Genomic DNA, 27,719 nt, shown 5'->3' on the forward strand with positions numbered 1-27,719 from the left:
GTAATGTAAGTTCTTCCAGTTTGTTACACTATAAATGTATTCTTTATTTACGTTTGAAGGTGTTTTCAAGACCCAAAAGACCCTTTCTGCCTTTCTGACCTTGAACTTTGTGCTTTTGTCATTAGTTTTGACATCCACTCAAACCAGTTAAGAATAATGCAGTAAGTACAGACAGGGAAGAAAACTGGGCTGTGATTAATACACATGAATTATGCTGAAAAAGGGTCCCATGAGAGTTACTGGGTTGAAGATGGACAAAACTGCTTTCCCTCTTTGGGGAGAGGGCAGGCAGAGCAGTATTCATGCAAGCAGGCAGATTAATTGGCTTTTGCTGAGTTTTGTGCTGCTGCAGCTAAACTGCTTCCACAACCTGACCTAATTCATTTGGAATTTACTTGAGTATTTCCTCATCCAACCACACGACAAGTGTAGTGTAGTATGCAGCACGCTGCAGAAGCAACCTTGGAAAGTTGCACAGCCCTATACCAAGTAAATTTCTCATGAGTAAATTAAAACTTCATAAAAGAGAATTGATCAGTCTAATCAGAAAAGGCTAGATTAAAACTCATATACTGTAGTCAGAAAACTGGCACAGTAATTTAAATATACTGTCACTGGCAATTAGCAAGAAGCTAATAAGCATCTAAGTTACAGGACACCACATATCCAAGTGCTTCGCAGCATTAGGGACCATTGTGTTTGCATACAGACAGGCCTCATTTTCTCCACTGTACCCATCAGACTGATTTTGCAGTCTCCTAATTGTCCTTACTTGCACAAGCTAGAAAAGCCTGTGAGCTGCTTTGCCATACACAAGATAACAAGCTGCTTCTACAAATTGCCTCCTCTCTGTAGATGGCCAAAACCAAGCTGCTCTTATTCCCTTGTATCATGACAGCATTGATTGCAAAGACGTCTCATGACGTTCTAGACAGGGGAAGCACACTGCTTCCATCCTTTTAGTGCTTCCTAAATAACACAAATGCAATGTTATGAGGTGGAAAAATATCACCCTTTATTTCCAGATGAAGCTCCTGCAGAACACTGAGAAAAGAACTTTAATACATATAGACACACACACATGTATTGATATGTGTAAAAAGTATGGACAGGTTGTATGGTTCTACCAAACGTGCCTCTGAAAATTTCAGCTCCTAGAGTCACTATCTCAGCTTTTTGGTGTTACTAATTTTTGGCTTTAATTTTTTTAAAAAAAATATGTACAGAAGAGAAAACATGGCTATCCTGTGTCACAACACAACTTCCACCAGCTGAAGAAACAAGCACAGATATACATAAAATTCAAGTGTAATAGGTTTTCAAATTCTATTTTTAAGGAGATGTTATAGTTTTCAGTTAGATCATACATTGCAAAAAGTAAGTTATGAAATAGTAAGAATAGCTTTGTGAAAATCACTGAGTTGATTAACTAAAAGAGAGAAGAGGGCTTTTGCTTAGAGCAAGAACATAAAGTAATGAATGTCTATATACCATCCACAAAATTAGATTTATTTTTAAAAGGGCAGGTTTAAAGCCAGAAAAAGCCTAAACTCAGTGTGCTTATCACTGGAAACAGGAGGCTAGCTGTGCCCAGCAGAGAATAAATACATCCTAAAAGTGTTGCCGTACTGTAGAGTTTCAGCAGGCGTACTGACCAGCCTGACTTACCCTATTGACTAAACTACCAACCTACTACCATACCACTAAACCTTGGAACTCAATGATTGCATTTTATATCTGCAAAGAAGATGAGTTACAGCCGTGCCAAGTGGCAGTCCTATAACTGTTCACAATGCAGATCTCCTTGGGAAGAATTATGATCAGACAAATCACATTATGTTACTTGGCTTTGTAAAACACCCCCTCCTCCCCACCCCCCGCAAATCAAACATGAAACACCGGGTGCCAATTCACTATGTGCAACAATTTCCCGTAAGACTACTGAAAACTTGTCACTCCACATAGGTGGTGGCAATCTTTACAAAAGGTTGTTGAGCTCTGGGCTCCATCACGTTTGCAATTACACTCAGGGACAGTCACAATGCGCAAAGGAAATTTAAGGACATTCTGTCTAGTTTATTGGGATCAACTGTTTCTTCACAACACTGCGTATGTCTGTAAGGTATTCCAGGAACAGTCCCTCTCCTTGTCATAGCTATATACTGGAAAGGGAATCAGATAAAAGTACTTGCCCTATCACCTAACAGTTACCCTCCTATCCATTACCAGTTAGCTAGTCCAATGTCTGGTCTCAAATATCCTGTCTACTATCAAGCCAAACCAAGACATGCCATACAAATACCATTTAGGACCAAAACAAAGAAAACAGCTCCCAAGCCCTAAAACTGCATGCAAAGATTTTCATCAAGGATTCATTTACTCCCAGGTGTTTCAAAGGCATTAAGAAGTTGATTCTCAGGGAGCCTAAGCATAATTTCAAAAACTGAATTAAGACATACAGGAGCCAAAATATTATTAAATGTCCACAGGTGCTGAAATTCCACTAATAATTTTGCACTTTCTGCCTTTACTTTTTCCTTTTGTGTGAGAGATTTTGCATTCTTACACAGCAGATGCATTGTTTTACATTCAAATAGTGGTGCAGCTGCTAGTAACTAAGGCTTGAGAGATTTATGGATAAATAACGGGAGCGCACAATAAACAAGTACATTTGGATGCATACCAAACAGAAGCTGCATCAGTCAATCAAATTGCTGGACAACTGATCCAAGTTTACAGATAAATTTAAACCAAAATAAAATTCTCCAGTCAGCCAGGCTGGTTCTTCCAAAAAATGTGTTCTGCATTTCACAGTCCTGCCCTGACATGGATAATGTACTACTTTCCTCTTTGAACAAAGCATACTATAGAAATTTCTTTCTAAGCAAACAAATGCATTAAAGCAGAAAAGAACAGTCATTCCTCTGCATTGCTATAAATAAAAAAAATAGCAACTGTATCTGTTTGTGTAGCAAGAAGGAAAAAAAGCGTGGCAATGGCAGGAATTCAGCACATCCCTGCTTTGCACACAGAACAGCCGCACTTCGTCCACACAGTAACTCCCGCACTGGGCACACACTGCTGCTTTCCCAGTCTCTTCACTTGTTCTGCATCTAATTTTTGCATTTTTTTTTCCTGCTGCAAATACTACGGCCTGTACAAATGAAAACAATAAAAAAGTATGTGTGTGCCTTCTTCATGAACAAAAGGGGACAAAATAAAGAACCAAAGCAGTCCCAATTCAAACAACTTTATACTCTTCCTTTTCAGTCTTTATCACCCAAAACCATTGAAACAAAACCAATGGTATAAAGAAGAGCTCTGAATTGAATTCTTCATTTTTTAACCCATACCAAAAGTCAAAGGTGTCTCATTAACAACTCTGGGGGCATTTTAACACACTCCAGGGATGAGCAGACATAAATCAGGGTCAAAACCAAGCATTACTGCATTGACCAAAGCACATGTGTCCATTTTAACTTTCCTTTTTCTTCTAGCTTTTTACAGCCAGAAATTTAAGACAGACAGAAATCTTTCAGAACATCCCAAAGTCTCTCTTCAGCAATCTGCTTCACCCCAAAGCCAGATCCTGACCATGAGTCCAAGGCAGTGTTATCAGTCAGGGCTCTGCAGACCTGAAGTACAAGTTTGTTCACATCCATCACCTTGAGAACAACTATCCATCTGCTCCTTCTGGCTTTCTACTCCTACTGCTCCACTGTCTTACATAATTAAACCCAAACTCATCTTGAAATGCAGTATTTTTCTTGTATTCCTCCCATTTTGTTTTGTCCACCTAGTACTGAAATATTTATCTATTCCTACCACATATATTATAATCTGCTGGTAAGAGATTTTGCATTAAAAAATTAAAAAGGGATGTGCTTAGGCAGTAATCATGAATTCCCTCTCTGATCTCTTATTTTTCCCAACTCCCTCCTCTTGAAGAATCTCTTAGTTAATGCCTAGGCACACAGCTACGTTTACTGCTTCTTAAACTTTACTATCACTCCTGGCAATATTATTTCCTTTGCTGCTGCTCTTTCTTCCGTTCAGACACAGACCATCTGCCATTGCGCTCACCAAACTACTTGTCAGCTTTAATATCAGTAGGCATGGAAGGATATTATAGGCATGAATTACTTTCATATTTTTCTTCCTAAATTTGGGGTTAAGGAGAGCATTGTATTGTAATGAGAAACTGACTGTGGAGAAAAAGAAAAACCTCAGAGGAAAAAGGACAGAATGCATGTTGAAGGTGTACTTCCTACCCCCCACTTTAGGCTTATGCAAATTCTCTTGGCAATCAACTTTAAATGGTTTTCAGCACACCTATGTTAAGCAAAGGATTCCAAGTTACACATTCTACATCTTCCCCCACAAAGCAGCAAAACACAGACCGTTCCAGTGAAAATCGTGCAGATGATGCTCAGATTAATCAAACTAGAGAATCCTTGGAGTAATTCTAATGGAGCAAATCTAAGGATTGCAGCTCTAATAGGCAACCTGACAGCTGATGAAAGACAGTGTTGTCAAAAGTAATGCACAAGGACGAGCTGTAACTATTAAACAGGTTGGTTTATGTCAGCCCATACATACTAGATGTTAGGAGGAACATTTTTGCACAAAAGATCAAGATGGGAAAAATCTTAAGAGCTCAGTTGTTCCAAACCACTTAATAGAGCATCAGGACTGGCAGGTGAAGAAGTTCAATCCTCTTTTAAACCGACCTGTTACCTGGTCTAAACTTGAGCAATTCTCACTTAAGACTTAAGTAAGTCTCATTCTTATTTCAGTAAATGTCATTCTCATTTTAATCTCAAGTAACTTTCACTTTCAGGACAAACTCAGCTGGGAAATTAAAATAAACAGCAGACTTTCCAAGTCTTATACTGGGCAAGCAAATGCTCATTTAGAATTCATTTCAGCAAGTCTTTTCACTTGGGTGAAAACTCATTCCACAGTACACCTTGGAAAAAACAAAAAAACAAACAAACAAAAAAAAAAACCCCTTCATTCACTGCAATTTTTATATATATATACCCTTTTTTCTTATTTTCCTCTTACGGCAACTTTCTTAACAGGGGGAAAGAAAGACGCAAAAAAGAAGTGTATTTTCATCTTTATATGTTCTGAATTCTGGCAGTCAGCTTTATGATGCTGCCAACTCACTGAATTCAGCTAAACATCTCTGGATTTGAGATGTTTTGCTGACCCAGCAGCATCAGCTGCTCTCAGTGCAGATCTGCCCTAGCAGATACCAAACAATTTCCCTCTATTACGAAGCAGCCAGACATAGAGAAGCTATTCCTTGGAGTCTTCCTCTGACTTCTTAAACAGTCAGAAGAGGTAATACCTTCTACATATCACTTTATAACATGTAAATGTGACTTTTGCCTAATTTGCCATATTCTAATTAGCCTCTGGTGGAGCAGGAGAGTACATCTCCCCTACTAACTGCATTGGGAACTTAAGGTTATTGTAATTCAGACAGCTGCAGGGTGGTTATGAAAAAACACAGACAGCTCATGCTGCTTTCACGACGACTTCTGGTATGAGGTCTCTGACTGATGCAGGGTTGGGGGAAGTTCTGGAGGGAGAAATGGGTTAATCTGAATGTACCTTCAAAGGCACAGAGAGCTCGTAAAATGAGAACCAACAGAAATGGGTCAAGATCTCCTCCAAGCAGATGCATCTCTCTATTTAGCAACCAACTACAGTTGTTGACACCTTAAGAAAGCATCTTTATCGGTACCCCAACTGGACCCAACTTGTTAACATTCTACTTACAAGCTCATGCAGTAGCGCTGTGCCTTAGCCACAGAAGCAGCAGCAGTACAATGCTGTGAATATGGCATACTAAGTCTCAAGTAAAGAGCAGGAAAAATTTTCTCTACAAAACCAAACTCAATAGCAAATATGCGTTTATACATAGATGAATCCAAATTCTGAAAACTCCTCTGCTTGCATGACACATGGTGACAGATATTGTCAAATAATGATTTTGCTTTTTTTAATGTAGCATTTTCTCTTCTCTTTGAGGAAAAAAGTCCATGTTATGACTCTATTGCTGTATGAAAGCCTTGCTACGCTCAACTCAACATGAATAAAAATTAGAATTACTGATGACTGAAAAGTTAACAGCTTCAAGAAAATAAAAAATAATGAGATTGATAGTAAGTCTGAGCCATCGATTTCCCTTATTTTCCCTCAGTGGAAACACGTACCATGTCAAAAAATACAGTCTTCCAGAAAATATTTGCCTTTGTCCATTTACCAGCTTGCTGCCTGACACATTGTCCCTGTTGTTTATTTAATAAATGGTCGTGTAACTGTTCAGTTTGAAGGGTGAATAAATTGATCAACCAGGATCTAACAGGACACTTCAGAAGAGCTGACATGGTTTGTAGCATGTTTCAGCATGTGGGCCTGGCCACATTCAAAAGTCAGTTTTGCACTACTACATCCACACTGTAAAGTATATTGAAGACAGGCAAGGATAGATTTTATCTGTCTTACCCTTACCTCTGACAACAGAAGTCATGTTTGATATATGTTAAGGAACAGGTTTTTATTTTAAAATACAAGCTTCAACCTCTTTGTGTGCAAGGATTTATATTCTTCCTTTTAAAGTAAATGCTACTCTCCTGGATGCTCCTTTTTGATTATTCTATCCTGATCAGACAAACAAGACTACATTAATCTGCCAAAGCAGGTCCATTATGTACAGATTACAAGACCAGCAGACCCATGGAAACTAAAATCTTGGTCCCAAACCCTCCTGCTATCACACAAAGAGCCACAGGAGCAGAGAGTGAGTCATCTCATGAAGCTCATTCAGCTGACTGTCCTTCTCCCATGTGGTCCTTGACCCATGGGTCAAGTTAATCCATCATCTACCAAGGTTTAAGGACTTCCTTATCTGCCAAACCATGAGTGCAGCCATGTTACCAAGTCATGGAGGGAGACTTGCCTCAATTCAACTACAGGGCACTGGCTTGATTTTATCCCCCCAAGCAGGCAGAACAGAACAGCTAATTACACTGAAAATTACACCATAATCGGCAGTGACTTGTTACACTGACATTACTTAAACTGAAAACTGATTTAACCTGCCGTCTGTTTTTAAACATTGCTGCAAATTTTATAAAAATATTACAGAACTGGACATTATCTTTAATCTGTAATAGGCAAATTTGTAGGTTAGTCTAATAATTTCTTTTGGAAGCTAGAAGACACTATGAATTTATATTGACTAGCTTTGCCTTAGATAGATAAATAGCCAAATATTCCTATTTTCCAGTGGATTAAGATATTCACTACTAACATACAAGAATGATTCTGTTTCTCTGAATTGTTTCTTTAGTTACCATGTTTCCAGCACCAAGAAAATAAATAATAATTTTCTGAGAATGCATTGGTAAGTAGTGTTTTTAGTTGGAGCTGTTCAGACATCTACTTATAAGGCTTAACCAATTTCACAACTTTCTTCTGAAACAAGTCATCTTTAAAAGTGCAAAGATAGCACTTTAAGGCTTCTAAAGCATTTAAACCTTTGAATACTTACTGGACGCTGAACAAAACCTAACCAAAAGCACTGCTAAAAACTTTGAGACTGATAAAACCAGAAAATTAATATAGTATTAATATGAAACTGAAACTTTCAAAGACAACTAAACCAGACAAAAAGCTTTTAGAACAAAGTTACTTTTTGCTTATACCTAGTAATATACACACACGTACATGTTTATAATTACAACTGTTATTCCCTACAGATCAACAAGCTCCTTCAAAATTACACTCCATGCCCATCAGTGTATTGAACTGTCAGCTGCAGAGCTGTTCAGGGAGAGCTCCTCCACCAGCAGGAGCCAGGCTTCAATGCTGGAGCTGTTCAGCTTCACAGAAAAAATCTTTTCAGGAGGACTCATTAAATACAGAAAATTAAATTATGGCTGATCATCTCAACATCAAGAAAACTGCAAATTTGTGCTGTAAACCACAGATTAATGCAAATAACTCATCTGGATGCTTCAAATGTACTTATCTTTCATACGAGTAGTTCTCCCAAGAAACAATATGCATCAGTATAGGTTTGTGCAGGATGAAGACCTAAGTCAATATCATACATGTTGAAAACTCTAACACCTTCTGTAATGTAAATGAGCATTAAAGCAAAATTTTTTCTTGTGCTCTCTCCAGGGTAGGGCAATGCTGCAATCATTCACATTTTACCATACCAGAGATTTCAATTCTACCCATTTATCACTAGAGCTAGCTGGGGTATAGTAGAAAAAGCTTAGTCTTCCAGAAAAGAAATAAGACAAGACACTGACCCACTCTCTTTTCTGTGGCGTGATATAGACATTCATCTGGAAGACAGAAAAATCAGGTCAAGAACAACATGGACTTGAATCTCTGTTTCTCCTGTTATGGACAAATACTCTGTTCTCTGCTAATATGGGGCCTCTTCTCCCATATTAGATCTGGTTTCTTCTAACCTGAAAAAGCTTTCTCAATAAAAGTACTGTCAAAGCACATAAAAAGCCTTAGTGCTGAAAATACCATCCTTTTTTCAACAATAAGTCAGTTTTATTTAAAAAAACCACAACAAACCAGGTTAAATTTAGACACTGCCTTTCACAAACAACCCACACAGTGGATATTTTCTCCTGATAAGCATCAGGTATTAACCTCTTTCTGTATCTTCGTAGCTAATTTCCCTTGGAAACAAAATGGAATGTGGACATCTGTTCACTGTAAACATGTAAAGAACATTTTGGACACTAAATTAAATGGTGAATTATATTTTTTATCCCATTATATGGCAAAAGCAAACCTGATATGTAAGGGAAAAAAAGAAACCTAATTGAGGCAGACCAGAGAGCACGTGAAATGCAATGTGTAATCTAGGCATTCACCTGGAAGATGGGGAAATGGGTCAAGCAGAGCAAGGAGTCAAACCTTGGTTTCAGAAAGGGTACAAAGGTCACATGCAGTGGCAATGTGGGAAGAAATCACAGCAAAAGCACATAGAAAACATTGAGTGGTAGCAGAGATTGAAGAGTCACCAACAGAAATGTAATTCAGATACTGAAGGAAAAATGCCCTTCAAAACAGGGAAGGAAATATAGTAGGTATGTCAGAATAGAAGATAAGAGGAAAAAAAAAGATGAAACAAGAGAGTAGGAAATGAAGGTAAGTGGGCCAAAAGAGAACTGCTATCTTAAAACAGCAGAATATTTAGTACACTCAGATCTTGTCCTTTTGGTGATGGAAATCCAGTTAAGATGATAAAATAATTTGGGACAATAGAAATAAGATCAAAGAGCAGAACTACTTACAAGAACCAAGTGAGCAAAGACAGACAGAGGTTGGAGATTATATGCGGTCATTCAGTGGGTCTATACTCTTTGCTTCATAGGGCTGCTATTCAGAGCTATACTGCTAAAGCTGTTACTCAGGCTATTTACAGAAGTAACCAGAAACTTTCTGTTTCCCAGGTCCCTCCTTAACCTGTGACTTCTGATGGCAGCAAACAACGGAACTTTTTCTCCGCAGCAAGCTGGTACATGCAGCAAGAGCCAGGAGCACAAGGAGTACGGTGATCCCTTGAAGAGTTGGAAGTGAATCAGATACTCCCAATATAAACAACCTCATAAAGAACTGCCTGTTACAATCTGTTCTTTGGTTTGCTCCTGGGACAACACTGATCTGGTTTATCTTGTAAGAAACTATTTCCTCAATGAAATTTATCACTGAACGAAGTGAATACATAAACTCATGGTTGGCAATTTCAACCCCCCAATAGTCAATACAAAAATTTCTAACAAAATAGAATATATTCCATAAATGGAATAAAAGTCACAATAGGACAATGAAATCAATTAACGAAACATTAACCAGTTTCAATGAGACCAAGATTTTACCATTTATTTTTTCTGATCCAGAGATTGTTTCATAAATTTTGAGTTCACAGAGTAAAAATTTAACTGAAATGGTTCCCTTTTGCCAAATATGATTGCTATGTAAGGCCTGAAGAATGCACCTGGAAATGCCTCCAGGAGTCTTATCACTTCTTTTAGAAGAAAACAATTACCTTGATGTGGCAATCAAAGTCATAGTAATGCTGACACTAATGTTTTCAGTAAGATTGCCATTATCCTAGGAAGATTTCTATATACACACAGTACAACCAAAGATCCTGGTCTTCACATCACCACAAAGCACTTATTACATTAATATTGAACAACACACTTATTCCCTTTTTTCCTTGATAAGCAGAGATTGTTCAAATGAGCTGAATCAACACTGGTAGATGTTCCGTGTGAAGTGAAATGTCTAAGAACAATAATTGCCTTAATAAGCATCCTTGTAGTAGAGCATAGACTTCGTGTAAAGAGTGAAGATCAGTTAAGAGCACAGAGACTCTTATAAAGTATTTGTTTGGGGAAGATGATCAGCACACTCAGCAGAAATCGTGTTGGAAGAAACTTTAGCTTTCATGTATAAGCCTCTACAGTTTTACTCTCAATATTGTTAGTGTATGTTGGACGATCTTGAGCTTTGTGTCTGCCAGAACCTGCATCTTCCTGCTGTTTATTACTTAGAGTCACATAACTGTATTGCAGATGGGACAGATCAGATTATCAGACGCCCCACAATTTTTTGATTTATCTGTGTACACACTGCTGCATTTTTTGCTAGAATTTCAGAACCACTCACAGAAAAAGACAACACCCAATTCAGACTTGGATTTACCACAGGCTGATACATTCAAAGGTATGAGTAGTTGCCAGTAAGAGAAATCCATCTCTTTTCTCCATGTGTTCTTACTAGCTCCTGCAACAGCCTATGACTTCTTTATGAAACCTATACCATACCATCTCAACCAATCCTGAGGCATTTAATGACAAGAGTGTGACTAAATCACTGAGATAAAATGAAATGGTATGGCTAAAGTAAGATGCTGTTTGGACAACTGAGCAGCTAATTTACAAAGACAGAATCTGACGAAATGAATGCTTTTCAGGTAAATCACTGTCAAGTTTTGAGTAATTTTCCTACATGTCATCTCATGATGACCCATCTTTGCTTATACTTTTCTCCCTGAGCATGAAGAGCTATGACTGCTGCACTGCTGAATTTTCCTGTTAGAAGGCCTGCAAGCGTGATCTGACAAGTCAAATGACTGATCGCACTTTGTCCATCCAGCCAAAATCAGAGAAATCCTTCTGAAAGAGAGATTGACACCGACAGTGGCATATTGTCAGTATGAAAAGTATGCAAGTTCAAAAGGTTATTCAGAACAACAGGTTAAATTAGATGCTTCCAGAGTGTCACAGAACATATACTTCAAGCTATATTTATACTTATAGCTTTCCAGACACAGGATGGCCAACAGCAGACTTAGGAAATCATAACGTGTTTGTAAGAGGAGTGCATAGGAGAAGTTGATGCTTCAGAGGCTCATCACTTCAGAAGGTGCTTGTTTAGCGAACGTGCTGCACCGCCTCTCATTCAAGTACTGAGATGAACCCCGTGCTCATGCCAGAGCAGGCTCGCCAGCGGGAGTGCGCGATTCACAACTCCTTACATAAGACTGTAACCTCTATTTGAAGCCATCTGCTGTGGCTGTTGTGTAACGAGCCACAGTCAAGTGTTTCTGCCATCATATGGTAAATTTCCTTAAAATACACGTGCAAAAATCACTACACAAAGACCTAGAAATTCTTTAACTAGATGCAAGTCCCAAATTTCACAGATGAATGGTAGTTTGGAAAGACAGCCTTCAAACTACTCTGCATGAGGTAGCTGTAATTTCCTTCTTGATTTCTAGCATCTATGACATAGGAAGACAGACTAATGAAAACTTTCGGTTGACTGGGATTTGCACTGCTAGACACCTCCACTTTCTGTTTGCCTTGGGATTTATTCTGACCTCAATAAAAGGAACTTTCAATTTCATTATTAGCCTTTCACATGCAGGCAGTTTTAAAGAAATAAATGTTTTTGAGGTTTTTTTGAGGTGTGATTTTTGGTGGTTTTTTTTGGGAGGGGATAGATAGGGTTTTTTTGGTGGTGGGTTTTTTTTGTCAATTATATTGTATCTATCTGCTTCCAGCTTCTCTCTACACATTTCTACAGAGATGCAGTATTTATAAGCTGAAGTACAGAAGCCTACCAATGGCCTAAAAATAAGGAAATAGCCAGTCATGCTTAAATATTTTAAATGAAAAGTTTAGAAAACAAAACTATGTTGAGTAACCAGATGCAAATACACTCTTGTCCTCCAGGGTAAGAGATAAGCAGAGAATAGAGATCTTCCTTTGAAACTAATAAAAGGATTTTGTTCAAATTCAGACAAAGTTTTTCTGCTTTTCCAAATAAACCTTTGTGACGTTGCTACCTAATGGTTATTGTAGTTAATACTATATATAGATGGATATGCATTTAGTAAAGGCTAAAAGTACATTTCAAACTGAAATATGAAATGAAAATCAATTGTAACCCCCCATGAATCTTTCCGTAAAGACAGCCAGGCAGGGTAGGGGAGCTGTTGTGCAAACTTATTGCTGGGTGTTTTTCTAAAAGGACTGGGAATTCAATGAAAGTACGGGAAAAACATCTCTCTTATCGCACACAAAATTAATGAAAGCAATTCAATGCTGTTTAGAAACAGCTTTCACAAAAGTGGATTTTTTTCCGTGGTGTTACTTGAGAAGAGCAACACAAACTTAGAATCCTAGCATTAATTTAAATATTCCCCCCTACATTAGAAAAAGCACCAATAGTCTCATGATTTTTAAAATCTATCCTGGAAATCTGACAAAATAAAAATATCGCTGAATATGATTGCATATTCCATAGAAGACACTCCCAGCTTATCTACTGAAGCAAATATCACCTTCCAGTTGTTTCCCTATGCATTAACTTCTATTTTTAAGATTGTAAGAAGCTATCAAAAGATACTATCAAAATTACATTCATTTTGCGTGTGATTTTCTTTGCTCAGCGTATTAGTAGCAAATCTGTGATTTCAATTAATCTCTCCTGGGCTTTAACTTTTCAGTATGTTCTGACAACAAACACATTCATGCTTCCATTTATCACTGGCAAATCATTTTACAAATGCTTTGTTAATGTTGCATTTCTGGTTTTGAGCATTTCATTCCAGTTGGGCAGATTAACGCCTATGTCCCTATTCTAAAACAAACTAGAAGTCAGGAAAATTCAGACTATTCACAAAAAGTAAAATTTTACTTCATCGTAACTCAAATTTGAAAACACACATACCTATCATTTTTTACAGTTTGCTTCCTGAGGCATCTATCCACAGTTTAACAGAGGAGGAAAAATATGTTCCTCTTTTCCCCAAGGTTATCTTTTCTTTCTGTGCTGAGCCTGTATCTCATGTGCTGCATTTCTTCTCCTCTAGAGATAAATTTATTAAAACTTTTGAAGTGAGTCTGTTGGTTTTTCTCCTTTTTTGCTATTTCTATTAAGGTAACTCTTTCCTTCATTTCAATCTTTAATGCATCAACACTAATGTAGGTTGATTTTCGATGCATGTGAACTGGAGGAACTGTGTTTATATATTCTTATAAAGAAACTATAGTTAACGGAAATATCACACCCACTTGATGGATGTTAACAGATCTTATACTAACTTATAATTTTCAGGGACTTGACCATTGTCATGACATAGCTCTTCAAATCTAATTTTACATGGCAATAAAATATCACCTTTTAAAGGTTTTTATATTTCATTTTTGTGAAAGTCTAATATTCTAGAGTAACATTAATATATTTTTATTGTGTGAATTTTATTCTGTGAATGCACAGTGGATGTGGCACACACTACAATTAAATTGATAAGACAACATAAAATTACAATTACTACAAAATAAACTTGGTCTGCAGCAGCTCTCTTCCTACGACAAAAGAAAGCCACAAAATCATAGAATCACAGAATTGTAGGGGTTGGAAGGGACCTTGAGAGATCATCGGGTCCAACCCCCCTGCCAAAGCAGCTCATATTGCACAGACAGGCAATCCCTGGGCAGCCTGTCCCAGGGCTCTGTCACCCTCACTGTGTAAAAGTTCTTCCGCATGTTGGTGCGGAACTTCCTGTGCTCCTACTTGCAGCCATTGCCCCTTGTCCTGTCTCCACAGACCACAGAAAAGGGGCTGGCCATTTCCCCCTGCATCCCATACTTAATATATTTATAAACATTAATAAGGTCCTCCCTTAGTCTTCTTTTCTCAAGGCTGAACAGTCCCAGCTCACTCAGCCTTTCCTCATACGGGAGATGTTCCAGGCCCTTAATTATCTTTGTAGCCCTCCTTTGGACTGTCTCCAGGAGATCCCTGTCTTTTTTATACCAGGGAGCCCAGAGCTGGACACAATACTCCAGGTGGGGCCTGACCAGGGCAGAGTAGAGAGGGAGGATCACCTCCTTTGACCTTTGTATCATCAGCTCTTGCTGAGGGTGGATGCCATTCCCTCATCAAGGTCGTCGATGAAGATATTAAACAGGACTGGACCCAACACTGACCCTGGGGAACACTGCTAGTCACAGGTCTCCAGTCAGACTCTGCTCCACTGATCACCACCCTCTGAGCTCGGTCCAACAGCCAGTTCTCAATCCACCTCACTGTCCACTCATCTATTCCACACTCTCTCAGCTTTGCTATCAGGATGTCATGGGAGGCAGTATCGAAAGCCTTGCTGAAGTCAAGGTAGATGACATCCACTGCTCTCCCCTCCATCTACCCAGCTGGTGATGAGATCATAGAAGGCTATGAGATTGGTCGAGCATGATCTCCCCTTGGTGAATCCATGCTGACTACTCCTCATGACCTTCTTCTCTTCCAATTGCTTGGAGATGGCATCCAGAACAAGCTGTTCCATCACCTTTCCAGGGACAGAAGTGAGGCTGACTGGCCTATAGTTGCTCAGAGTTGCTTCAGAGTTACATCAAAATTTCAAAGGTTTGAAGTTAAACAAGCTCCATGTTAAATCCTTTTTAGAAGGACTTACCGCCACAAAACTCAGGTACTCACCTTGGGCTAGTAAGTCCTCCTATTTGCCCAAATCCTCTTCCACTTGTAACTACTCCTACCTACATCCAACTTTTAAAGTCTTTCCAATAGCAAAATCTTATTTTCTCCTACACCTTTTACAAATCAAAAACGGAGGAAAAAACCAAACTCAAGAGGAATGTTGATAAATTCAGAAACATTAAGTTGACAAAAAATATTCAGGTTCTATAAATTCAATCACTAAGAGTCAGAAGTTTATTTCTTCAAATTATTTGAAAATATGTTCAATAAATATTTCACAACCATGATGAATATCCCTTGTTTCTAAACAGTTCTTTTATAAACTACCTTCACACTGTGCACTCATGCTACCAGAAGCTTCAGTGCCAGCTCTGCTTACAGCAGGAGGCTGAACCTCAGCTCTCCAGAGAAGTCCAGACTTCCTATGTTCTTACAAATACAAGACTAGAGAGGGAAACTAGAAACAACCCCAAAAACCACCACCACCAACACTTTTTTAAAAGGGCAAAAAGCCCAAGGGGGAAGGATGTTGGGTATTTTGGGTGCTTTGTTTTTTTTTGTTTGGTTGTTTTTTTTTTTCTTTGGAGGAAGTGAGTGTGGGTCTTGAGACATTTCTGGAAAAACAAAGTTTTTTAAATTTTTAAAGTATCTGGAGTTATTTTACTTATTTACAGTCCAGGTCTTCTAGGAGAGGGGTTTTTATCCATTGCTTGATAAAGTCACAATCTAAGAAAGAGTAACTGCAGATTCCAGACACAACACCTGCAGGTTTGCCTTTGATACGATTCAGAAAGAAATATGATTTGTACCATGCTGTCACAGGTTTGAGTATTATAGGACCACAGGCTACAGCTAACGCTATAAGAACTAAACCTTGGACATTTGAAAAAGCGAGTTCAATAGACCTAAGGTGTAACATGAGGGAAACCAATATTTTAAAAATAAATTAATAAAAAAAAAATCAATGTAGAAAGAAGTTGTGAATTTTAATAAATAACAGCATTGGCAAATTTGGGCTGTGTCTTGAAAACCTCAGAGCAGGGATGATAAACAAAACCTGGTATTGGTGGCTAATTCACATCCATTCTAAGTAGTTTACAAATGGAGTGTGATCAGCCTACAGAAGGAATTACATGATGGGGCTGACTGCAACAGCAGGAACACGGCCTAATGACCTATAAGCTTTCCATTCTGTTTTTCTTCTTTTAGAAAATAACGTATTTATTGTTTAAAAGGATTGGCTAACATTCCCAGTAGTTGATAGGGGATTCCTCTTCACTTAAGTTTCTGAAGGTAAATGGGACAACTTGAATTTTATTATGACAAATATAAAATGAATACTGCAAACGGTAAAATGAAAAAACACTTTTTGCATAGGAAAGTAGTTTTCAATGATAACTTAAGAACCAAATAGTTGAAGGCAGAGTTCAACCTAATTTGGTGACAAGCCCATTCTCAATGACTTATTCACCACCACTTTGGAATATCCACACAGAACAATAAGCTTTAAAGGTTCTACTTTGCCTCAGTATAAAACCTGATCAAAAGAAATATCTGCAGCCTACATACAACTTACCTTCCAGGACACGTTGGGTCAGGCAGGTCTACTCCAGAACACTATAAAGGATAGTACATGAGTACATTTGTACAATTTATGTTGTATAAAAGTTCCCAATCCTATAGATACACATAGGACTACACATGCCTGAAAAATGACTTGTACATAAAGTTACATTAAAGTTGTAGTGGTAATGCTGAAAACATATATGCTCTACAATTGCTATGAACTGTATTTATAAAGAAATTAGCCCAAATGGAGAAAGCTGAAGCAATGTTTCAAATACACTCCTCCCATTTCCTTCCAGCATGCGACTCCTATTACTTTTCTCTCTGTCCCATTCCTGAACAGATGGAGACGATGACAGAGAGAGCTCAGGGACTTGTCCTGCCCAATATTAGCATAGCTGACAGATTCACTCCTCCTGATAGTGGCTGTGAGCACGGATTGCATCATCATGCAGCATGCAGCCTTTTCCCTTGTTGGTGATGTTATTAATTTTATTAGATTCCTCGTGGCTCCCATGATTTAGGCAGGTTTCACCCATATTCAAATATTAACAAACTTCTACTCAAACTACTTGCATTTGGGTTGTTTCTTTTTCAAACATCTTTCACTTACAGACAGAATGGTTAGGAGTGGAGAAATTAAGGGAAGTGAAAGCTGTTAATATCTGTAAATCCTGAAAGTCCAGTAGAAGGACCTGTGTTAGGGGTGTTTTGACATTGCCCTATATGTCTTACATATGTTTTCTTATGAATTTGATCCTAACTTTGAGCTTCGAGCTTTCAGCTGAAGGAAGGTGGTAGATCTGACTGCAAGAAGCTGTGGATGCCAATTCAGGAACTCTGAAACACCATCAGGTAGTTTCAAGAAGTTTCTCAAAAACAGAATCTTAATTAAACGGAATGGTTAAGATATTTAAACTACATGTATGTGATTGAGTATGCATTAATCCATATTAATTATAACACAATTTGTATTCCTGTCTGTAATGTAAAAGTCAAAACCTGTCTAACAACCTAAAACAAGGCAAGAAGCTGGGTTTGGCCTAATACTGTTACAAATATTGCAAAGCCAGAGCACATTATTTGTCACTACACAACGTCAGATAACAGACATGCTGAACAAGCTTGGTTTGGTTTAGAGGGCTATTAAAAGAAAGACTCTTGTGCATCTAAATAACTAACATTATTCTTGCTATTTTCCAAGTGACTGTGGTCCAGATTCACTTCCCATTTAGTAACAAGGGAATGTTCTCAAAACATATCCAGAACTGTCATGGGCAAGGTAAGATTATAAACATATTGCTTCAGTATTTGATGCCTGCAAGCTTTAAATATGCTAAAATATTATCACATGCATCCTTAGCAGTTCTGTATACATTTGCTGCTGAGGCCCCTAAGCAATCCCACAAAACTTGAATGAGCTAGACTTGTTCATAAAGCTCAACTGACACCAGTCTATGTTAGTTACATGTAGTCCAGACATAAAAGCAGTCATGTCAGTGTTCAACTTCTGGGAATTAAGCCTTACATTAAAAAAAAAAAAAGCCATCTCTAAATTCATCCATCAGTGTCCTTCAACAGTTCTCTTCCTAATCCAAACACACATGCCACCACCAAACAAAGTTTTTGCAAAGCAATACCAGAGCCTTTGGAGATGAACATATTGTGTTTGACTACTAAGCCATATACTTTTTACACTCCTCAGGTTATGCAGACAGGAAATACTTCTGCAACTGAGTGCTAATTATCAACGTGGTATTCATTTTTTTCTTCTCCAGAGGATAGATAAATACATTACCGATTTGACTCCTCAGCAAAATGTTCATGCTTTTACTGTCCAACTGCAGCAGAAAGTTTCTAATATCTCCCTTTCAGGCTAGGCATGCTTAGAATAAGTGCATACACAGAGATGTATCACACTGTGCCAATACGCAAGAATATACTTGAACAGAAGCTTTTCTCTTTTGGATACAGATGAGGATCAGATAGAAATTAAATTTCAAAACTGACTGGTTAAGTACTTAAGTTAACCTTCTTTATTTATATTAGAAGAGCACCCCTTCTCAGGCCACAGGTATGTCCAGTGGATCTCTGTCAACACCAAGGCAAGGACCCCTGTTCGTACCCTAAATAATATAATTTTGAAAGCAAGCCTCAATAAAATTGCTTTTGTAGTCAGAAGGTGTAAAAAGAACAACTCAGCAGAACCTTAGCTTACTGAGCAGGATCAGGTGGCTGAACAAATTTATGGAAACCAATCAGGGTAACTAAGCATTTTCCATGTAAAGAGAAATAAATCCGTGCAACCAACGCCATACTGCAAAGAAACAACAATACTGACTGCAGTACATAGACACTGCCGGGCTTGTGGCCTTGTCTGAGAGTCTCCTGTGGGCTTTGTACTGTACCTATATTAATTTCATCTCTACTCTGGAGACAATAAAGCTAGAGTCCCCTGTTAAAACCAAGTCAGACAGGTACCACCCTGTCCTGTTAAGTGATTTCTCTTCCCTGCCCCACCGTCAATTTAAGGAGGCAAAGTACCTTTTTTCTTGACATATACAGAAATTTATGCATGCACATAAAACTTGGCAGAGGTAAAATCTACCTATTCTCTGCAGTTTACCATTAAAGGTCAAGCAAAAGGAAAAGCTAAACCAAATACAAAGCAAACTATAAGGGGAGCTATGCAACATACAGAAGTACAAAACAACAGGTGTCTTTGGCAACAGGCTTTCACATGGAAAAGCACCAGAAAAGGAACAGAAAACACAAAACCGACTAGAATAAAGCATTATTCTTCAAATAACATAAACCAGCCCAAATAAAAGTTTAAAGAGCACCCAACATCAGAAGACTTAATACATTACAGTATTCAAGTATAAGAACAAAACCAAGAGATTGGATATGACCCTTTGTTGTATGTTATTCCATTTAAAAATTTAAGATGAATAATATTCATTAGTTATTGATTTAACTTCCAAGAAACTAATCTTGGTTAATTTTTTGACATAGTTTTTTTTAGATGATTTAATTTAAGAAGTGCAACAGTGGAGTAGGAGAACTGCATTCTGGCATATACTGAGCAGTGTAATAGAAAGTTACTCTGTCTCCATATTACTACCTGAAAGTACACCTTTACTCTGAAAATACAGAGCAACTTCATTTGTAAATGTGAAAGAAATTTAGTTTTGCATAAACTGACATCATGTATTTCCAATGAGATTATCATCTCTGCAGTTTCAGACAAGATGCATGTATTTTCCTTTAAAGGAACCACTTTGCAGACTATACTTGGTTTCCTTATAGGTTCTGTAATGTGATTTGTTCTTGGATCAAAAGTACAGAAACATGAACATTTTAGCTTTAAGCAGTGAGAGTATTATTCCAAATCACAGGGAATTGGGTCCTTCGATGGCCTGCCCTGCTGCAGCAGAACATGTTTTATAAGAACATAGACTGGAGGATGTGCTTTTATCCTACCAAGAAAAGCCACACCATTCTCTACACATGACTGCAGTGGTCCATAATATGCTTTCTGACAATAGGCAAAGGGTCATCTCGCATGGCAAGAACAGCCTCCAGCATGGATTAAAAAAATGTAAGAAAAACATTTGACGTACTTGGATCTGACAAGATTGAGTCGGTTTTCGGCAAAAATTGGTCACAGCGGACTCCTTGGTAGCCCTCTTTGCACCTGAGAAAAAGGGGATAAATGACAAACATACGCATGCGATAGTAAAAGGTTAATTTCAAGGTAGCAAAATCAACCGAAATTCTCCCTGCCAACGCTGCAAGGAACTTGCATATTTACAGTTATTTCAACTATTATGGAAGCAAGGTTATTACTGAAACACAATGGAAGCAAGTAAAATCATTTGTATTTCAAAAAATTCCCCTCAACCCTCTTCTATTGTTTTAGAAACTATGAAAAGAAACGTCATTTAAGCATAACCCTTCTTTTAAGTATCAATTCAGTGAAACAATCAAGGAAAATTCCTCTATAAAAGAGACATATTTATAATAAAATAAAGTAATTAAGTAGCACAAAGCTTTATAAAGCTTCTGCACTGTACAACCCATCAGATTAACAACTTGTTTATCTTCGGCTGTTTGAATAAGCATGGAATGCTTATCTAGCCATTCTTTTTAAGACTAGTTTCTACTGTGCTTAGAAGATAACACATTTAGGCATGATAGACAGTGTCAGGCATTGTTTATAAGTGAACAGTCCGAGATGTCTGTGGAGTTAGATTTTAAAGGACATAACCCAGAATATCTTCCTGCCTTAACAAACATGACCTGAGATTCTAATACTGTTATTTATCTTGAAACCTTACTTGGAAGAAATTCCATTTACTGCATTTGGACTTTTCTCAGAAGTCTCTCTCTTTCATTTCAACTGAATGTGTCAGGATCAGACCTTTAATTATTTATTTGCCATGCAGTTTTTCAGAGAAAAGTGATGGACACTTTAATTATAAATGATAGCAACAGGGACTCCATATCTCCCAAAGCTCTTGCACATCATATAAACAATATGCTCAAATCAGCATCACCACCTTCATTAGGATTGACAGCTGCAACTTGAATTATGTGATAATGTCAAGCCCAGAATTTATCTGCTCCTTCACAATGTTTATACTCATGCTTACCCTAAAAGAAGCTTTTAAAAATGCTTTTGGGTTAATAAATTAATTCTTCAGTGAGAAGTACATCTCCCTAGCCTCGATGCAGGAACTACAAAGCACAGTTGTGAATAGATATATAAATTAAAAGTATTGCCACCAAACCCCCAAATGTTGGAAAAATACAGAGTAAGAAGATGATTAAAAGAGTATATATAGGTACTGTTTCAAATCCCCCTTTTTGGCATTGTCTGTGAGGGACACCGAGTGCTACTTACTGGTAACTTGTCTATCAATAAAATGACTGACTAGAAAGAAGATTAATTCAGATCCCACGGCAGCAGTCAGAAATTATCAGTCAAGGAAAAAGTGTTCTTTTGTTTTAAAACACAGAATATTAAATTAAAATTGTCCACCGCTCAGAAAAACTGAAGTCTCCATATAGTCAGACACTGCAGCATGCATTTTTTGCCTCTGATTGAAGAACATCAGAGGTTGCATCACATCAAACAGAAACTCTACTTTGCAGTCCTGAGTTGGTAAACCTATTTTCAAATCTTAAGAACAACCTGCACGGGTTGAGGCTATTTTGTCTTTGCATTAGCATTTTCTATTAGCTTTGTGACATATACTCGTACCTTTTTCATTTACTATCACCCCGTTACAAATGTAAAACTGTGCTAAACTGTTGGTCTGCCAGTCATAAAAGCTTTCATCACATAGCCTAGCTCCACAACTTTGATACTATGCATGAAGATAGAGAGTCAGAGCATAACAACCCCTGGAAGAGTTGTCTGAAGCTCCTCCTTGGCATGTATTAACACCCATCAGTGAGGCACAGGCAAAGGAAAGCTATTGGTACATTCACAGCAGCAGGAACAGCCCTTTCTCTTCCTCTCTGATGGCTAACAGAGCACATCTGAGCTAGAAGCTCTGATGCCTTCTCTTCCATTCCTCACACATTCCTCACAGAAACTAGACTCTTGCTTCACAGCTGAGAAAAGAGTCTGCACTATTTATTCCCATCAGATAGTCAAAGTAATTAATTGTGGTCCAGGTAATTAATTGCTTGTGCCAGAACTGCAGGAGAGAAATTCAGCTACTACTAGTTCCTAGGGTAGGTTTGGGGGTCTGTAGGCCAATCCTACCAACAGCAACAGGGACCAAACCACACACCAGTCTTTTAGTTTAGGAAAAGACTTTTTTGTATTTCAGTTAAATGGCAAGCAGCTCTGTGGATATTTTCACCTTCCACTGAGGGTTGCAGGCAAGGGCTACATTTTATCAGTTGCAAACACAGCAGATGCCTATAAAGCTGGTGGCCTCAAAACCAATCTGACAAGAGACTCCTGGAAAGTATTGCCCCAGCAGAAGACTCCAAGTCAGGTATGTTCCACATGTCTCTCTTCCTGACTTTGCAAGAGCAATGGGCTGGAACAGAATATATCACAGTCACTTAGATTTACAACTTCTCCCTTGTAAAACCCAGCATCCCTGGTACCTGGCAGAATGGCATGCTGCCACAGCTATGCTGTGCAATCTCAAGATAATGATGGGGATGGATTTGTTCTCTTAAAAACGTATTGGCTATCATATCAAAGTATTATTTTTATCCTGACTATATCATATATTTATATATACTCGGCTAATATCACACTGAAGTTCAAATTTTTGTAATGAAATCTTGTGAAATTGATAATATTGTAGAATATCTATTTGACAGTTACAGAGTTACAACATGATAAAAGCTGATCATCCTGTGGTGTCCTATAATCTTCGCTAAAGCATCTGCCATCTGTCCCAAACAGGCAGATGTGATAGTTGTGTCCATTAATGACATGCATACATGCTGCTAATTGGCATACACCCCTAACAAAAGAAAAACCCACCACCCCCCAAAAAGCACTATTTAAACAGAAACAGCACTGTTGTGTCACGAACAGAAGTTCAGGAAATTCCAACTGAGGTTGTTCAGTACTGCCATATGCAGTGTGAATGACCACATCCATATTTATGGATCCATTAAAAAAACTGTGAGCAGTCAGGGAACTCTTGAGAAATGCTTTGATGCAGGCAACTGTTTCAGAAATAATAATTTGATTATATGACAAGCAAAGGTTTATTAGATATGCCTTTAAAAAAAGAAAAAAAGGAAATGAAACTAGGCTAAGACATTTCTTGTACTGAAGCAAACACTCTGATACACAAGTGGGACCTCTGCAGCAAGGGATGGAAAGGGCATACTAAGCTCCAGTTCAGCACCACAAATCACTTCTCTGCTGAAGCATGAACAGGCTTGGGCACACACTTCAGTGTAGACCATAGTGAAGGGCTCTATAAATAGTGTTAATTACAGCATCCTTGCAAAGTAAATATGAAAACGGAATCTCTATTTTGCATTGAGATTTTCACCAAAAGAACTGCATGTGTCTAGGCTCTAGACCAAAAACATCAACAAGACTGGATGAACGGAATGATTTGTGATTAAGTGGTATGAAAAGAGAATCACAGGTAAAGCTAATTTGCAGCTGCTAAAATGCTTGCAAAAAGTGCATCCCTAAATGGTATTTACTAAATTCAACTAAGATTCTTTTGTGTTCTTCACATCGTTCACTTGGTGACGTACTTTCTCTACATTTTGTATTTTAAGGTCACTGAAGACAAACAGCATTGTGCACCGGAGTTACCTACAACTTTTGTGAACAAGTATACGCAGAAACATGTTTATCATTCCTATTGAGAACGGTGGGATTTTTTTTGTTTCTACGTAATCATATTTGCGTTTAAGTATTAAACAGTAAGCAGAGTATGAGTGTTTACTCAATCCTTTTGTCCCCATTACTAATATTAAATAGCATTAACACAAGCATATTCCAGTTAAAGCAATCACAGACATTTTCCATGGACATTTCTCAGTATTATTTCTTGTGTATTCAAATCTTATGGAGTGCACTCCATAAGAATGATAAGGAATTGGGCAAAGTCACAGTATTTCTTGAAAACAAACATGAATCCCTCTAGACAGGAAGGCCAGAATGCTTACCCAGGATGTTCAACCCCCTCCTCTTTTTCTTATTTCAGAAAATTTTTTCTACAGTATTCTCTACATTAGAGGTGACACTTGCTATGTAATAAAGGTTTCATGTCAGGGTTTAAATATTATTTTTTGAAGGCCTTGCAATCTGTTAAGTGACCGAATTAAGAGATATAAACTGCCTCTTTTTTTCTTTTCTTAAAGAAATAAGGTTGACTACTGTGTAAAGAAGTGGTACAACTCTTACAGAATGGACAATAGAGCGAGTAGAGCAAGTAACAAGGGAAATCATCTTGAAAAGGCAGCCAAAGAAGGGTGAGAGGATTTTTTTCTATGTCATTTGTCCTAGAATAAAGCTAGCTGAAGCAATGTAACATCAATAGAGAAACCGAATCAGACAGGTTTTTTTAAATTGTACTTATCACTGGTACAATTAACTATTTTTTAAAAATGTAAATTGTCAATTCACCTCTCTGATATAGGTAAGTACTGTTATGCTCTCAGGTCAAACAGTGTAGAGATTAAAGGTCACAGATACAAAACCCCAAGTCATTACCTAGATTGAGACTATACAACTTCAACTCCACTGTCATGATCCTTTAGTATTGTAAATAGGGATGTTTTAGTAAATTCTGAATTCTCTACAACCTCTGTAGGAACCATTAATCTAAATAAGGATTTTAGCATTTAAAAAACAGTTATGTGGATTAAATGCCTCATCTAAAACTATGTAGAAACTACTGAATTATTATTCCTCTCCTGATCTGGATGGTTTTCCTTCTTTGTTTCACACAAGGTAGGTGTCGTGGTTTTACCCCAGCTGAGAGCTGAGATCCACGCAGCTGCCTGCTCTTTAAAGGAAAAGAGCAGGGGAAGGGGGGTAGGGGGGGTGAGAGGCAAGGGAAGGGAAGAGGAAGGGGCAAATAACAACCCCAAAACCAAGAAACTAAAAGGCCCGTGGGTTGGGATAAGGATAGTTTACTAAAATAGCAGAAAAATACAATATAACAATGCTAACAGGACTTTAGAGCAAAAATATATGAAGCTGTTGATACACAATGCAGTTTCTCACCGAACCCACAACTCAGGCCATGCCACCCAGAGCCGTCCTGGAACCCGACCATCCCCCGAAAACCGCCCGTCCTGGAGCCGCCCCTCTGCTCCTCCTCCCATCAGCCCCCCGTTGTACTGGGCATGACGTAATTGGCGTGGAATACTCTCTTTAGCCAGTTTGAGTCACCTGTCCTGGCTTTGCCCCTCCTTTCTCATGAATAGAGAAATACGAAGAGCTGAGAAAGTCCTTGACTGTCTGACAGCAACTAGAAACATCAGGGTGTTATCAGCACTGCTCCCATTTTAACTCTCAAACACAGCATTCCATCCACTGCTACAAATGAAGTTAACTCCATCCTGACCAAATCCAGGACAGTAGGTTGGAAAAAGACTAAAAATTAACAAGAGTAAAGCCATTCATCAAACCATCCAGATCTACGACAGTGCCGGAACTGATAATTTCTGTCCCATCAACAGATTTTTACTTTTTTTTCTTTGAAGGTGTTCTGTTAAAAAAACACATTTAATCAATGTACATAGCCCATGCAGAACTGTTACACAGTGGTTCTAGACTACAGTATTAAAACTCGGATTAGGTTATGTATCTGAGGATATAAATTTGTATTACTGATGGTTACTTGGTATCAAATTTACTTGTGGTATAACCACACATAGGTCAACATTTCACACCAATACAGAGGCTTTAGGCTTTTCATGAGATAAAAATTATCTTCACCTACTGAGGATGATTCAATCCTTAAAAAATTATTTTTCCCTTTATTTACATAATAACTTTATCTGGATACAAGTCTTAAGCACAGTGTTTTTAAGTGGCAATTTAACAGACTGCAATTTAGTTTCAAGTATCATATGCAAGATCTAAAAAAGATTTTGCTTTTTTTTTTATTGTAGAAAGCATCTGAGAATCTGAAGAGTGTTTAAAGACAGGAACAGGTAGCAAGAATATAGTTGTGTTTCCAACATTAGTGAGTAGTATATAATTACCCACATAGAAGGCACTGGGATCTAAGACAAACCTACTTCTGCTGCTAGTCCAATCAAGATCAATATTATTTAGTTAAATCCACATAAATCAGACAGATGCCTAATTTCAGTGCTGAATGCAGCCTAACTGATATGAACCTCCATCTCTGGGCTGCTTGCTACCACATCTATTATGTATGTCAAATGTTGTTATGTGGCTTCCAAGAAAACAAAAAATCTAAACAACCAAACAAAAAATCCCCACAACCTTCTAGTTCTTATTCAGCTAGGATGAATTCCATGATTTCAAGAGATTACTTCTTTTCCTGTCCTTTTCATTTTCCATTACATATTTTAACAACCACATTTCTAGTTTTTAAATCCTTTACTTCCCATTCAGCCAGAGAATAGTCAGGAACTCTCAAATCCAAGCATACTGGGATGACCAAATGACAGACATCACAATGATCATCTGGCTTGTTCATTCATCAACAGAAATTAAATCTTCCTCCTGCATTCTCAGCTCAATAATACAGAGCAGTAGTCTACTATGTGAGAGAAAAATTCAAATCTGAGAGGACTACATTACTTTACTCCAAAAAACACATCTAGAAATACCACAACAGACACAACTAGGCAGAAACAGACCAACACTGACCAGCATTTACATGTCAAAAATAACCCATCTGTAGAAGATATCTAAGAATACTTCTGAAGTATTGCCAAATGTTCAGCTCTTGTCAGATTCCAATTGGACAAGGGAGATGAAAGGAGCAAAGATGCAAGACTTCCTTCTGAGACTAAGATTACTATTAAACTAAAGGAAAGAAATCCCCAAAACATTACTAGAGCAAGGTATAGAGGAGCATGTGAACATCTAGTTTTCGTGATAAAACTGGATTTGGAAGAAGACCGGAAAAAGAAATAGAGAACAAGCAGTCAATGTTGACAAGCACAAGGTCACACTCACCTTATGCTAAATCTTTTACAATTATGGTCTCCAGAGACTTATCCTTGCTTATGTCAATTAGAAAATCATGCTTAGTATCAGCTCATTTTATCACAGCTGTGCTCTAGTAAAATCAAATGTTATGAGGCCAACAAGTGCTAACTTTTACTCGAAAGCTCATACACACATCTAATCCCATCTGAATAGTGCTTACACTACTTTATGACTATCTGGGTCAGCACTAGACAATTTTTTCATGATATAAAACTTGATCTTTAAAAAAATATACTACTCCAACTTAAAAAAGAAATCTAGAAAAATCTTTTTGAAAATATAAAAATGTGAATACGCTTAATCACTATTTTTCAGTTTAGGAATTTAAGTTTTTGAATATTAAGCTTTTGTTACTTCATACCTGTCCTGAAATAAGGAAACATAC

The 27,719-nt window shown here is 37.8% G+C and overlaps 1 protein-coding gene across 2 annotated transcripts in view; it reads right to left on the bottom strand.

Moving 5' to 3' along the window:
• NRG3 (neuregulin 3) overlaps positions 1–27,719 on the bottom strand; it is a gene marked incomplete at its 3' end in the record, with an annotated part of 382,825 nt that overhangs the window by 87,301 nt on the left and 267,805 nt on the right. For both annotated transcript variants that reach the window (XM_084264712.1, XM_084264711.1), the window contains exon 3: positions 20,256–20,329. In XM_084264712.1, the coding sequence (XP_084120838.1) occupies positions 20,256–20,329 (74 nt within the window). The remainder of the gene's footprint in view (positions 1–20,255; positions 20,330–27,719) is intronic.

This window comes from Gallinula chloropus (genome assembly GCF_964237585.1).
Source record: "Gallinula chloropus genome assembly, chromosome: 5".
Lineage (NCBI taxonomy): Eukaryota > Metazoa > Chordata > Aves > Gruiformes > Rallidae > Gallinula > Gallinula chloropus.